General features: G+C 36.6%; 2 protein-coding genes, 1 long non-coding RNA gene and 1 other non-coding gene across 5 annotated transcripts; 2 read left to right on the top strand and 2 right to left on the bottom strand.

The window, feature by feature from the left end:
• The first annotated feature begins 657 nt into the window (after positions 1-657).
• On the top strand, positions 658-1,738 carry LOC106429077 (AP2/ERF and B3 domain-containing transcription factor At1g51120-like). The gene has a single exon (XM_013869822.3). It carries the CDS (start codon positions 658-660, stop codon positions 1,693-1,695), a length of 1,038 nt encoding a protein of 345 aa, XP_013725276.2. The 3' UTR covers positions 1,696-1,738.
• Positions 1,739-1,762: 24 nt separating this feature from the next.
• On the bottom strand, positions 1,763-4,047 carry LOC106429032 (non-structural maintenance of chromosomes element 4 homolog A-like; the record flags this gene model as incomplete). Its single annotated transcript, XM_022702520.2, has 7 exons — positions 1,763-2,237; positions 2,330-2,421; positions 2,506-2,722; positions 3,077-3,167; positions 3,269-3,515; positions 3,630-3,710; positions 3,798-4,047. Coding segments are annotated over 7 exons (1,206 nt in total), but the record flags the coding sequence as incomplete, so codon positions are not given.
• Positions 4,048-4,243: 196 nt separating this feature from the next.
• LOC125588163 lies at positions 4,244-4,360 on the top strand. Its single transcript, XR_007324557.1, has one exon. It is a non-coding gene; the product is annotated as a U5 spliceosomal RNA (small nuclear RNA).
• A 2,347-nt stretch (positions 4,361-6,707) lies between these two features.
• Positions 6,708-14,870, bottom strand: LOC111206558. 2 transcript variants are annotated; one of them, XR_007323465.1, is made up of 3 exons: positions 14,535-14,870; positions 14,229-14,459; positions 6,708-7,534 (listed from the first exon to the last, which is right to left on the bottom strand). It is a non-coding gene; the product is annotated as an uncharacterized LOC111206558 (long non-coding RNA). The 2 variants fall into 2 exon arrangements; XR_002658854.2 differs by lacking the exon at positions 6,708-7,534 and adding an exon at positions 11,850-14,139 and having other exon boundaries at positions 14,535-14,869.
• Between the last annotated feature and the right edge of the window lie 590 nt (positions 14,871-15,460).

Here is a 15,460-nt window from a genome sequence, read left to right as displayed (position 1 = left end):
CAAGAGATTTCAGGTTACTTATTCTTTTTGAATATCCATGTGCATGTAAAGAAGAAACTGTAATAATGCTCATCCTTTTATGCATGTAAAGGAAGAAACTGTCAAATGTGGTTGATTGTTAAATTTCTCTGATCAGTAGTTTTTTTTTCAGATGTAACAAGAACCAGAAACAAAAACAAGAAACCACATGACATGACATGATGATATAAGTATCGCAACTAATGTCTAAATTAAGACAAAAAAAAGTAAATATTTCCTTATAAAAAAACTTGAATATTTTTCTCCAGCTTTGTCTTAATCCTCAAGGAAAATTAACTTTTCTACCGAGAAAATATATCTGACATAAAAAGAATCTCATTAACAAGGGAAAGTTACCACAAACAGCTTCTGGTGTAATTAATTACTCTGTCAAGTTTACCATTTTCTACCTCAGAAAAGTTTAGAAACAAGAACAAACATGGAAACAACTCTGTCAGGTTTACCATTTCTTACCTCAGAAAAGTTAGAAACAAATACAAAACATGGAAACTGTATCATTCTAAACAATCATTGATAAGGATACAACATTCACGGATTTAATCTCTTCTCAAATCTCTCCTTCAAATACTCTCTTGTCTCCTCTTTTGTTTGTTAGATTTGTTTTTGTTTCTTTTACCGATGGATAGCCTCAAGGAGACAAGCCATGAAGCCAACACAACGACAGATACTTCTGTCTCAAGTGACTTGCGCCTGGCCAAACGCATGAAACCTACTGTCTCCCCGACCGCGACAACAAAATACAAAGGTGTGGTTGAGCAACAGAACGGTCACTGGGGCGCTCAGATTTACGCAGACCACAAACGGATTTGGCTTGGAACTTTCAAATCCGCTGCTGAAGCCGCTGCTGCTTATGATAGCGCATCTATCAAGCTCCGAAGCTTCGACGCTAACTCGCACCGGAACTTCCCTTGGTCTGAAATCACGGTCCACGAACCGGACTTTCAAAAAAGCCACACAACGGAAGCTGTGTTGAACATGATCAGAGACAGTTCTTACTCACAGAAGTTCGGAGATTATCTAATAGTAAGATCTCAGATGGTAGCCATCGCCAACGTCAACATCGTGGGATCAAAACAGAGCCGAGGAGGAGGAGAAGAATCAACCAAGTGTTTCTCTTGCACGGAGCTTTTCCACAAGGAACTGACACCGAGCGATGTTGGGAAGCTCAACAGGCTTGTGATACCTAAGAAGCACGCGGTGAAGCATTTGCCTTTCATAAGCGACGATCAAAACGAGGGCGAAACAGGAGGAGCTGCGGAGGATGTTGAGGTTGTGTTTTATGATAGGGCGATGAGGCAATGGAAGTTTAGGTATTGTTACTGGAAGAGTAGCCAGAGCTTTGTCTTCACTAGGGGATGGAATGGTTTCGTCAAGGAGAAGAATCTAAAGGAGAAAGATGTTATCGTCTTCTACACTTGCGATGTCCCTAGCAATTTCAAGACGTTGGAAGGTCAAAGCAACAAATTCTTGATGATTGATGTTGATTACTTTACAGATAAGGCTTCCGTGGAGCCCAAGGAAGTAAACAAGATGGTTCATAACGTTTCTGAGAGAGAAATGAAAACAGAAAACTTCTTTGGCACGAAGGTAGAAGAAGAAACCAAATCCGAGGTGAGCAAAGGAGGGTTCATGCTGTTTGGTGTTAGGATCCAATAGCTACTTTTATAACTTTAATTAGAGTTTGGTTTTGATTTGTATTACTTAAGGCTTTTGATTTACAAACTTGCTGCTTTTGGTTTTGATATGTAACATTAAGTTATCTTAGATTAATGTCTCTTCTTGAACAAATAAAAGAAGATGCTTTTGAGAGTTAACACGGCAAAGACACTTAGATGCTAACACTCCTACCATAAACAAAACAATACTAAACAAGACATTAAGTTAATGTCACAAAATCAAACAGCATCGGGAGTTTTTAACACACTACTCTTATATAGTTATATGCTAAATACAACAAGACTAATATGTTCTCAAGCGAGTCTCCGCTTACATCTCTTTCGAGTTCCATCCCCCTCGATGTCAGGAGAATCTTCAACAACAGTATCTTCCCGTACAACCAAACCTCGGTTTCTCGAGAATTTTCTTATTGGCGTTGTCTGAGAATCTTGTGGGAAGTCTGAGGGACAAGAAGATGAAGCGATTGCAATTTCTCTGTGTGGCATTAGCTCTTCGCCCATCGGCACCATTTCAGACATCAGCTGTTAGACACGACACATACATCATTACCACAAAAATAAGATATCATCAGGACGCATTGAGGGTATAACTAAGTGAGATTCTGCTTTCTTACCTTCCAGTCTTTGAAATCAAATCTAAACACAAAATGGTTATAAATGACTTCCCCTGACATCACCAGATTTGCAGCAGGTGCGTTTCTCGGCACTGAAGACAAATTAGGAAATCAGATGTAAGCTAAATGAATTGAATATCTGAAACAGACATCAGAGGATGGAGATGTGAACTTACAGGAAAAATGAGAACCGGTCTTATCAACAATGATCTCTACTCGTCCGTCTTTGGCCAAGAAAGATAGAGCGAACAAATTCTCTACAGTCTGAGCAAATGATCTTCTGTTAAGCACCAAACTTTCAAGCCTCACGCGCTTCTTTTGCCGTAAGATGTTAAACATTATCGCCATGTTCTTGTCTGTATCAGTTTTCTCTTCTGACTGTGTATCATCCACCTGTAGTACAAATACAGTACTCAAATCAACTATTATTGTTTCTTATCTAAATCCAAACTACATAACAATCAAAAAATTCCAGAGACAAACCATCGCATTCAAATCAATCAACAGAAAAGAGGTTCCAATTAAACAGTGCTCAGACATATACAACATTGCATACAGCGCAAATAACCCTTAAACGTCACTGATCAGCTGAGATACTAAACACTCGAAAAAGCTAGGTGAGGAGTTAAAAAGTTACATATGTAAAGTCTAGAAGCAATATTGAACCACATATACTTCATTTGAGCAAATTATCAGTCAGGAACTTAACCGAACATGGGGTCTGCAGAAAAAAAAAACATTTCTTACCTCCTCTGGACGAACGCCTTCACCAGGCTTTGTACGCTTTCTGTAGACTGCCCTTTTCCTTTCCTTCAATTCAGTATTCATAGGTCCCAACCTGATCACATAACAGGCAAAACAAACCTCTGTTTAAAAACAGAACATGCTCAGCTATTAGCAAGCTAGGTCAATGTTAAGTGGCTATTTTAGAGAACTCACATAGTGGAACAACCACATGATACAAAAACAGTAGAGCAGACAGCAAGCCCAAGATCCTTCCATTTGATAGATACAGGAGCAGTTTCATCAACGCCTAGAGAAGTCTGACCAAAACCATTGACCAAAGCATTAACAAACTCAGCAGGAGAAACCCCATTAGTAGAGTGAGACTTGACAGAGGACATAATGGTGTTCGCTATATCCAGAAACGCCTCTGCATCTGCAACTTGCTCTCTTGGCTTCTGAACTGCGAGGAAATTGTAACCAAACCGGATCTTTTCAGCAAAGATAGAACTGGCCTTCTCAATTGCTAAATACAACAAACTTAATGACACCAAAGAACATCTCCGAATCATATTACCTTTCTGGTGCAGGTTCTCAAATTCACTGAAAATTCTGGAGAATTTGTCAGAATCGACCCTCGTCAAGTCATCTTTAGAATCTGCAAAAACAAAACAAAAAGCCCTAATTTTCAAGACGAAACAGGCGAAGTCAATCAATGAACATGAGAGAGAGAGACTGTAAGTACCGCTGATTTTGTGAATAAGAGCGAGATACTGAGATCTGAGAATCCTCCGCTCATAAATTCCCTGCTCTTCATCCTGAGTCGGAGGCTCGTCGATTGGGACAGAGTCATCTACGCCCTTGTTCTTCTGCTTCTCCTTCTTCGCAGACTCGTCGACATCTCTCCTCCCATTGCCTTCGCCGGTTGCTTCAGATTCTCGCTTCACCTTCCTCTGCCATTTTCCCGCCAACCCCAGACCAAATAAAGCTTCCAATTTTTTAATTTAGTTTTATCCAAAGCCCAACTTTTTTTCGGGCCCATTAAAGCTCACAAAAAGCTTTATATAAGAAGTAGCGCGCGCTATATTTTGTTCTTTGGTTTTAATAGTCCCACATCCAAAACATGGGAGCGAGTAGCAGCCAAGTTACATTATAAACAGTGGCTCTCTCTCTTGGTTGAAAAAATCACGCAGCCATGAGGTGAGCACAAAGCGAACTATTCTTTCCCCTTTTACTAAAGAATACCGTGCGTTCTCCTCGCTTAAGTGGCATACACCTATTTTTGGATGGTTCTTCCTTTGGGTGGATCCAACAACATTTAGTTGAACTTTTGTCCGGTTAATATAATTTGAAATTTTGCTTCGAGCTATGAAACTCTTAACAAGCAACATCTATTTTTAGTTCCCGTTTAAATCAAATTTCCATTGGTTATGCCAATCGCAGCTAATTGGTTGAAACTAAATTTTATTTTGACTGTTTACGGCACTTTTATTTGTTAAATAGAGTAAGTTATTCGCGCGGAAATTTGTTTCATTATATTTCAGTTTTTAGTTTAAATGATCTTATTTTAATTATGTATTGAACATTATTTTTTTAATTTTTTTGTAATTTTTATCATTCTTTTTTTGTTGATCTTGTTTGTTCTAAAAAAACTAACGCCAGTTTTGTTAGAATTAATTAAATTTTCTAATACAATTATTGCAATTATTAATGAAGTTGTACTTTAATTTTATTATGTCGGTATATATATTTTAATCTGTTTATTTTAGTATAAATTATCTAATTTTATTTCTATTATTTTTTGTTTGTTATTGGGTTATTTTGCATTAGTTTATGCAAGTATATATTTTTAATTTTCATACCAATATTAAAATAATGGTAGAGTTTTTTATTTTAAATTTTCATACCAATATTAAAATAATGGTAGTATTTAAAAAAATACACAAAATTAAATACAATAACCTAAAATTTACTGTTCACAATACTTACAAAAATATTTATTTTACCATTAAAAACAATTTTAACGTAATTTTTTAAATTTTTTTAATTTATTCTCAATTATATGTACTATTAATTTTAACTATTTTTATAACAACTTTCACTATTTATTTTATTATTGTTTTTGTAAGTTATATATGATACCCATTAATTTTTCTAAAACAATACTTATTAACTTTTAAAAAATAATTTTAAACAATCACCTCATTAAATCTAGCTGATTTATTATATATTAACATCTAAATAATTATTTTTATTTATTAATTTTTGTATTATACTTAAAAATAGCGTATATAATGTTAAACTTATTATTAAGTTATTAATTTTTATAGCAATAATGGTTAATGATTATATGACTAATTTATAAATGTCACTATGATTTGCAATCATCAAAATATAAAACCCGGTTTTCATTTTTTTTTTTATGCGTCCTTATTATTTTGGATCTCATTTTAGAAGAACTCGATTTTCTTTTTTGCTTGTTGGTTTAATTGTTACAGTTCTTGTTCTGTGTGCATCAATTTTTTTTCCTGGGTTTGAATTGATTTGAAGAACTGCAAGAAGATAAAAGAGTGAGAAGGAGGTTTAATTGATTCTTTTTCGATGGAGATACAACTCAATTTCTTTGCAGTACATGTCCAATTAAAAAATAGACATGTATTAAACTCAAGAAAAAACACGGAAATTTAGGTCAAGAAAACCTTATTTAGTATAGTCAAGAAATAATTAAGTGGATTCTTTGATATTCTTTTTGAGTATAATTATATATTTAGTATATAAAATTATTTATGTGAAATCGTTTTATATAGAATTTAGGAACTTACACTTCAAAATTATTGCAATTAAATAAATTGCATGATAGATGATTTGTCTTTTTTGTTTTTATAAAATATAAAATCATAAAATAATAATTGTTAAACAAAATTAATCATATTTTGATTGGTTAAAGATCCGAACTAAAGTATTTATTTAATGACACAATTTATAACATTATATCATTTTACTGTTTATTTTATGTTCTATATAAATTTGCTGTGTAATTTGTTGGAAAATACTTATAAATGAATCGACATTTGCTTTTTACACAAAACAAAATATTAAAGTAGATAAGTCAAGTTGACAAAATAAGAGTATATAAGTCAAAAACATCCATTTTCCTGTTTCTTCTTTTTCGTAGAACTTTTTGGGTTAAGAAGTTATTTTATTTTTGTTGTATTGTTCATTTCATAATTTAAATATTATTTTGGATAAAGACGGATGAATTATTACTCGGAAATCACACCCTATGTGAGACTTTTACAGTTAATAAAAGAGATAAATATTTTATTATATTAAGGTTCTTGGGTCTCATTGTTTTTATGTTTCACATTTATCTCTTGATTCTTCTTTGGTGTCACCATATATCTGAACTTCCCATGTAATTTTCATTTAGGTCACAGAGTATTTTCTTCAATATTGGTCATTACTATGTTTTTTTACCCAATACAGTCAACTACATCTTATACTTTTTTATTTTCTTTTGATAGCTATGCTCGATTAACATTACAACATATTTGCTCTGTCGTTTCTTTTTCATATTTATTTTTACTTTTACTTGTATGTGTTTTATTAGGAAGCGTAATGATGAAATCTAAAGGAAATTATCGAATATTAGCACTGAAATATGGGCAAACTACCAATAAAAATGAGCAAATCACTTTAGTCTAGAACATAAAACTATGTGATACCAATTCCGGTTAACCTGGTCGGTTAAGGTTGTACATTTTTTTAAATAACATCTTCACTTCATTTTTCTTTGATTTCTATCATCAGCAACATAGAAAAAAATTGGTATATATTTTGATAGTGCACAAAGAGAGAGAGGAAGATCAGAACGTTTTATATAGAGAAATAAAGTATCTTTTCACCACAATAGTTTCCACATCCTGCAACCCAACTCCAATGCAAACGGCCTTGGACGGTGTTAATAGAAAGTCATCACAGATCAGACTCGTTTATTACTTTACGTTTTGACAATCTCATCAATTTCCCAAGCACTTGCAAGCCACAGCAGACCCTTCCATGACCGTTGCCTTCTGAAACTTATCCAATAACGCAGCTCTTCCTTACTTCTTGCATTCCAATACAAACTTCTACTCTTTTCAGTGGCAATCAAACAACTAAAACTACTTCTACATTCTTCAATATCTGTCCAGGATTAACAATTGAACAAAAGGCTATCGATGCAGCAGCTGATTGTAGTAGAGCAAGCTCCAATGCTTTATCTGTGTTATTACATTCTGGGAAGGGTTTCACTCAAGATTATGGCTGTAACAACTCAAGAATCAGTGCAGCCTTATTTCCGAAAGAGGTCATATCAACAACTTTTCCTATGCCACAATCACTGTCATTTGATTAAGATTCCATTTCAGTCATAATCTTCATGCCTTTAGCTTTTGGATTTTCTTATTTCCTCGGTTTCTACAATCACTAGCGAACCTCAGCCTGCGGTTAGGTTAGAAGAACCAATTAGAATGGATGTAGATTATGGTGTAGGTACTGAGCAGATGGTAAATGATCCTTTTAGAGGGGAAGATTTACCCAATGCAAAAGCTATGAGATTTTATGATATGTTGGATGCTGGAAAGCAACCCTTGTACGAAGGTTGCAGAGATTGTCACTCAGCTTTATCATCTGCAACAAGACTGATGGGCATTAAAACAAATTATAATTTGGCTGAAGACTGCGTGGATGCGATTGCCGATTTTGTAAAGGGTATTCTACCTGAGGATAATGTAGCCCCTGATTCATACTACGAGGTTCAGAAACTGGTAGCTGGTCTTGGTTTATCGTATCAGGTAATAGATGTATGCAGCGATAACTGCATGATTTATTGGAGGGCGGATGAAGAGCGGGTTACATGCAAATTTTGTGGAAAGACTCGTTATAAAGATACGAGTGGAAGAGTTCCAGTGCCATTTAAAAGGATGTGGTATTTGCCTTTGATGGAAAGGTTGCAGAGGTTGTATCAGTCTGAACGCACAGCGCAACCAATGAGATGGCATGCGGAGCATTCAACAAATTGTGAGATTAGACATCCTTCAGATGCAAAAGCGTGGAAGCATTTCCAATCAAAATATCCCGACTTTGCGTATGAGAGAAGAAATGTCTACCTTGGATTATGTACTGATGGTTTCAGCCCGTTTGGCATGAGTGGAAGACAGTATTCTCTATGGCCAGTCATTCTTACACCATACAACTTACCGCCAAACTTGTGCTTGCGACGAGAGTTTTTGTTTCTCTCCATTCTCGTTCCCGGACCAGAGCATCCTAAGAGATCACTTGATGTGTTTCTTCAGCCACTAATATATGAGTTGCAATAACTATGGGCTCAAGGTGCTGAAACATACGATGTTTTATGTAAAGAAAACTTTCAAATGCGGGCAGTACTTATGTGGACAATAAGTGATTTTCCAGCATATGGTATGTTATCTGGATGGACAACGCATGAAAGGCTATCATGTCCATATTGTCAAGATGACACAGATGATTTCCGACTAAAGAACGGAAGGAAAACGTGTTGGTTTGACTGTCACAGACGATTTCTACCACCTGATCATCCATACCGCATGAGTAAGACTTCGTTTACGAAGAACAAGCAGGTGTTTGATGGTCCACCTGAGGAAGTTAGTGGGAAAGATTCGTTGAAGCAGTTTAGGTATTTTGATGCAGAAAGGACGCCAGATGTAGGTGGACATGAAAACATTCGAGTCAGTGCGGTTGGAGAGCTACATAACTGGCACAAAAAGAGTGTTTTCTGGGATCTGTCATACTGGAAGGATCATCTGCTGAGGCATAATTTAGATGTCATGCTTATTGAGAAGAACTTTTTTTACAATCTCATGAACACGATCCTTAACGTTTAAGGTAAAACAAAGGATAATTTGAAGTCAAGACTAGATTTAGTCGATATATGTGCTCGTTCAGAACTTCATGTTGATGAGAATGGTAGGGCTCTTTTTCCCATTGCCGACTTGATGCAGAGGGAAAAGATGCGTTCTTTGATTGGATTTCAAACGATGTGGAATTTCCAGACGGTTACGCATCTAATTTGCGTAACTGTGTCGACAGAAAGGAAGGAAAGTTTATCGGCTTGAAGAGTCACGATTGCCATGTAATGATGCAGCGCCTCCTTCCGTTTACCTTCAAGGAACTATTACCACAGAATGTTCATGAAGCAATTGTAGGGATTAGTGCTTTCTTCCGCGATTTATGCACGAGATCAGTGACTCTTGAAGGTATTGAAAATTTGAAGACTAACATAGCTGTGATTCAGTGCAACCTTGAGAAGATATTTCCTCCATCATTTTTTGATGTTATGGAGCATCTTGTTATTCACCTGGCAAGAGAATTGGAACTTGGTGGTCCTGTGCAGTATAGATGGATGTATTTGTATGAGCGGTATATGTACCATTTGAAGAAGATGGTGAAAAATTATAGTAGGGTGGAAGGTTCTATAATCGCACAGATGATAAATTCAGAAACTTCAAACTTTGCCGAGTTCTACTTTCCAGCAGAAGTGCAGACCAAAAAAAGAAGACCTGCTCGGCATGATGAAAGAGGCGAACGGGCAACATATCATGTTACGGTTCCAGACATCTTCACAGATGTTGGACGACTTAGCGGAAAACCAAAGGACCGTCGACTTACTGAGCAGGAGCACAGTCATTTGCAAACATATTTGCTCGCCAACTGCGAAGATGTTCTTCAATATGAGAGGTAAATAAATTAGCTTACAAATTTTTATTTTAACAAGTTGAAATTTGAATCTTAATTAATTATATTATTGTCAACATATGTACAGAATTTTCATGGCAGAAAAACGGTTCGAATATAGATACGCCACAGAGGAGGAACTTGAAGAACTGAAGCAGAGAAAATTTTCTGGATGGATGCTTACTTATGTGAGTGCTTTACACAAATTAAAATATTATTTATCACATATTTATACTAATTCACATATATTGATATAACATATATATGTGCTATTAATAGGTGTCTGCTGGTATGACCAGAGGTGAAACATTTGACGATTGGATACGCGAGATGGTGCGTGGAGCAGAGTATGTTGTGAAGTCATATCCGAGATTTTGTACTCGAGGATATGCATTCACAACTCAAAAGAGGAGACGTTCGAGTACGACTTATGATGCTGACGTTTGTTCTGCATCTGGAGATGATGTATACTACGGAAACATACGGGAGATTATGGAAATCAAGTATCCGGGCATGGTTGGATTGTGATGTACTGTTTTCTATTGTGATTGGTACGACAACACTCCAGACCGAGGTGTGAGAACAGATGCATTTGGTGTTACATCAGTACATTCGAGGCGAAAGTTGCAATATTATGATTCTTTCATTCTTGCTTCTCAGGCCGATCAGGTAATTAAATATACATATATCAATTATTAATAATGATTCATCATCATGTGTATTAATAACACTTATTTACAAATTAAATAATTTTTTAAATGTTACAGGTTTGTTATATCAAGTACCCCCGGGTTAGGAACAGAGATGATCCATGGGTCACTGTTACATCACTCAACCCGAGAGGCCGAGTTCAGGGAAGTTCTGAGCTGGAACTTAAGTGCAGCAGAAGATTTAGCTGCAGTTGGCCTTGTAGTCGATTTAACCGACTTTGGAGAGGAAGCCGTCGTTCACGTAGAGGATGAACAAGAGATTGGAGAGTTTCACCAAGATCCAGATTCAGATTCATCTGGTGATGATTACTCGGAAACAGAGTAGCATCGCTTTTTTTTTTTAATATAAGAATACCGAGGAAATTCTGAGGGATAATTGGATTTAGGGATTTCCTCGGAATTTCCCCGGAATAGTCCGAGACTTTTCCGACGATTTAAGGTTTTCTTTTAGGGTTTCTGTTTCCTCGGAAAAGCCTCGGAATATTCCGAGGAAATCCAAGTGTTCCTCAGAATTTCCTCGGAATAGTCAGAGGAAATTCCGAGGAAGTAGGGTTTTTAAACCGAAAACAACGTTTTGCGGTTTGAATAACACTTATATAACCCTTATTAAGTGTCTTAGACTGATTATGAAGTCAAAAATTTGTTCCTTACCCTATAATAAACACTTTTCCGATTGTATGAACGAAATCCCCACGACATAAGAGAAACACTTATACACTTTAATGAAGGGTAAATGGAATACTTACAATTCGTTTTGAAATTTTGTTATTTCATAGTTTATGATCATCTATACAAAGATTCCTCAATGATATGTATTGCATTTGTATAAGAAATGATATAGGGCAAAAAAATTTGATGTTTTGAAAACCCAAACATGTGTTCCTCAGAATTTTCTCGGAATTTTCCGAGGAAATTCCGAGGAACAATATAAACCAATAGAAATACATGCATATGATATTCTTTTTCCTCGAATTAATGAAATATCCGAGGAAATTCCGACGGATATTTTAGTGTCCGTCGGAATTTCCTCGGAATATTTTCATTTAACCGGGCAAACCAGCCGCAAAATATTTCGCGAAAATTGAAATTGAAAATACCGAGGAAATTCCGACGGATAGTTTCCGTCGGACCCTAGGTTTTATAAAGACGAAACACTTCTTCTTCCCTATTTCTCTCTTCTTCCTCTCCGGCTCCTCTCCCTCCTCTCCGGCGATCTCCCCCTTCTCTCCCGACGATCTCTCCGGCGAATCCTCTCTAAACATACACAAATCATGTAAGGACCCTATCCCACTCTCTTAGGTTCTATTTGTTAGGTTTTTGTGTAGATTTGATGATTTAATTTACAGGTCTACTGGTGATCAGACCCGGTCTCGATCTCGTCCTGCCTCACCACGAGGTCGTAGTGGTACGGGGAGCCACTCTCAGGGTTCGTCCAGCCACTCTCGGGGGTCGAGCAGCCACTGTCGGGATTCTTCATTTCCCGCTCCGGTTTTTGCTCCCGCTGCTGCACCCCCTCCCGTTGCTGCACCCCCTCCCGCTCCTCCAGTTGTTCCGGGAGTGATGACTGTTGCCCAGTTGGTTCAACAGCCCGGTCGTGAGCATCTTCCCTATCTCACTCCGTGTCCAAAGGGACGACGTCAAACATGGTAATTAAAAGTCTTTTTTTTTCCTTTCATTAAAATTTGATTCATTATTAATAATTTGTTTCTTATATTAGGTTCAACCGATCCGGGAACGGGATCAACGCATGGATCAACAATATGATGTACTCGAACCTCAGCAAGGGATATCCGACTTTCTCTCACTTCCCTGCCGAGGACCAGAAGATGTGGTTTCGTCAGTTTGCGGTAAGTATTCTAATTTTTTAACTTATATTTTTAATCTTTAATATAAAATTTCTACAAATTGTGTTTTTTTTTTCAGCAAGAGTTCACCTGGAATCCCGATCACACGAACTTTATCCGTGACGCCTTCGTCCATAAAGTTATGGACAACTATGAGAAGCAGATCTACGAGTGGAAGCAGAAGTGGCTCATCAACCAGGTTTTTTTTAATTTATTAAACAATTTTTTGAATTTATTAAACTATTTTTGGATTTATTAAATTATTTTATATTTTTTTTATTAAAAGGTTCCGAAGTCGATCAACAGCACGGTCTGGGAGGAGTTGTGTGTGCATTGGGATAAGGACGAGACGAAAGCTTCCTCCGTGACCAACTCCGCCAACCGCAAGAGCGATCGTGGCGGGAAGGGCATGTACAAGCACAATTTGGGTGCCCAGACTATTGCCACTCAGGGGGATCGCTTGGTAAGTTCAATCTTTTTTTTTAATTTTTTTAAGTATTTTTATTTTAATTTTTATGCATTTCTTCTAATTTCTAATGTTTGTTTAACTTTTGTTTTTTTCAAGGCGGATCAAAATGATGGCGAGCCGGTTGATGATTTCGTCCTAATGAAGACGGCACATACCAACAAACACACCGGGGAGATTGATGATGGTGTTGTGAGGGATGTGCTCAGCCTGATCGAAACTCAGAAGGAAAACGAAGAGACCCGTCTATCTCAGCTTCAAACCGACCTGGACGCCACTTCGACGGCTTCGACCAACTTGTCCCGGATTCGAATCAACGAAATCGTTGAATCGGTATGTTCTTTATAAAAAAGTTCAATTCATTTATTTCTTTATTTTCATTTTATCATCTTTTCTATTATTTAAATTTGTTTATTTTTTATTTCAATCGGTTCCAAAGAAGAAGGGACGTTTGGTCGGTTTGGGTCGTCGAGCCCGGTCGGTTCCTCCTTTTGCACCACAGACCTATGTTGATCCAGAAGTGCTGGACCAGTTGAAGGACAAAGATGACCGCATAGCTGTGTTGGAGCAAAAGATGGGGGATCAAGAGGCGGGATGGGAGGCAACGAAGAGGCAGAACGAGCAAATGATGGAGATGATGAGGAGGATGTACCCGACCGAGCAGTTCCCCTAGTTTCTTTCTTTTTTTTTTCAAAAACTCTGAATGTTTTATTTTGGTACGTACAACTTTGAATATTATCTAATATGTTTTCTATTTCAATTTTAATTTTATATTTTCGAATTTCGATTAAAAAAAATAAATTTTTAATTAAAAAAAAAATATTTTTGGGAATATTCCGAGGAAGTGTATCCCTCGGGATATTCTGACGGATACACTTCCTCGGAATATTCCGACGGCAATGGTTTCTCGGAATATCCCGACGGATACACTTCCTCGGAATATTCCGACGACAAAGGTTTCTCGGAATATTCTGACGGCCAAAGTTCGTCGGAATATTCCGATACCTCTTTTCTCTCGGAATGTTTCCGAGGACCGTTCCATCGGAAATATCCGAGGAGATACCAACGAAAAGTCCTATGAAATATTTCTTCGGAATGTCCTCGGAATCTTTGATTCTGGGTATTCCCTCGGAATTTTCTGAGGAAATTCCGAGGAAATTTTAGTTTCCGACGACAAATATCGTCGGTATGTCCTCGGAATATTTGTCGATACCGACGATATTTGTCGTCGGAATACCGGTGTTTTCTTGTAATGAATAGTTTCTTGTTTGCTTCCAACTGACCCAATCGCTTAACCAAAATCTATGTTGCTTCCTGCTTAATTCAAAATCCAATCAATATCCACCACTAAATAGTAAAATCACATAAGATATCATTAGTTTACAATGTTGACTAACTCTTACCGACTTTTTCTTGTTGTCGTCGTCAGCAACCAAACCCTGTTCGTTGAGAATATGTTAATGTTCTTAGAAAGAACGAAGTGGTGGAGCTTGAGGGCATCACCAATATCTGTGAAGCTATGTATCTAAGGGGGTGAGGCTGATTATCACCATGAACATCTATATATGAACTTAAAACCCAGAATCTAAGCAATCTCCCCTCCAAGGTGGAAGAACATTGGCCTGACTTCAAATCTGAAAAAAGGATTGATGAGTTAGCCATTTTAGAGAAAAGTTTAGATGATAATGTTCAAGGAAATAAAGGCATACCTTTTATAGGAGTAGAGACACCGCCTTGCAGAGTAATAAAGTGTATTCAATAACAGATCGTGCTTGAAGAGAGGTGATGGAGTTAAGGAGTATGATAAAGAGGATGAATCAATTAGGCAAAACGTTTTCGTTGATCAGATGAGAAGAAAAAACGCCGGGATCGAAGATTTTACAAACCGATCCTTCAAGTGGATTGAAAATCTCGAAACTCCATAGCTGTATCAGATAACAAAGGAGAAGATTTGTGGATTTAGTGTGCAAGAAGAAGATGAACCAAGTCGTGCATCTGGTCTCGCTTTCTCTCGGGCTTGCTCACGGGATTAAACAAAAAGCCCACAAAATCATGAAGAAGTCCCATAAATAAAACGCACAGCTTTGATAGATGGACACGTGGCGCACCGAGAATCACCTAATTGATGACGTGACAATCTCACCGAAGAAAAAGCTCTTCTTTATAGTAATAGATAGATAGACTAGGAGTTAATCCGCGCTACGCGCCGGACTATTTTGATTTTCAAATGTTAACTATATAACTAATCTTTTAGATGTTGTATTTTAAACGACAACAAAATTATGAACTGTATAATTGTGTGAATACATATTTCTTTAGAAAAACCGAAAACTATACATTTTCAGATAGATATTTGATATAGTTTTTCATTTTTTATATTGTAAATTTAGTTATTATTTATTTTTTCTTATATTGTAGGACAATTCTCTCAAATAGCAATTTTTAATTTTTTTGTCACAAAATAGCATTTAATAAAGAAAATGACCAAAATAGTCTATTTTCATTTTGAAATATTTAATTTTTATTTTTTAAACTCTAATACCCTATCCTCAAAACCCCACCCTTAACTCTAAACCCTAGGTCTAGATTAGTTAACCGTAGGTATAAATGTATTTTTACTCTTTAATAAAACTTT

The sequence above is a fragment of the Brassica napus genome, chromosome C5, assembly GCF_020379485.1.
Source record: "Brassica napus cultivar Da-Ae chromosome C5, Da-Ae, whole genome shotgun sequence".
Classification (NCBI taxonomy): Eukaryota; Viridiplantae; Streptophyta; class Magnoliopsida; order Brassicales; family Brassicaceae; genus Brassica; species Brassica napus.
This window is presented reverse-complemented; position numbering and strand designations above follow the sequence as displayed.

Bases quoted from the DNA above. Each gene is read 5' to 3' on its own strand.
- LOC106429077 (XM_013869822.3), top strand. From the start codon at position 658: ATGGATAGCCTCAAGGAGACAAGCCATGAAGCCAACACAACGACAGAT.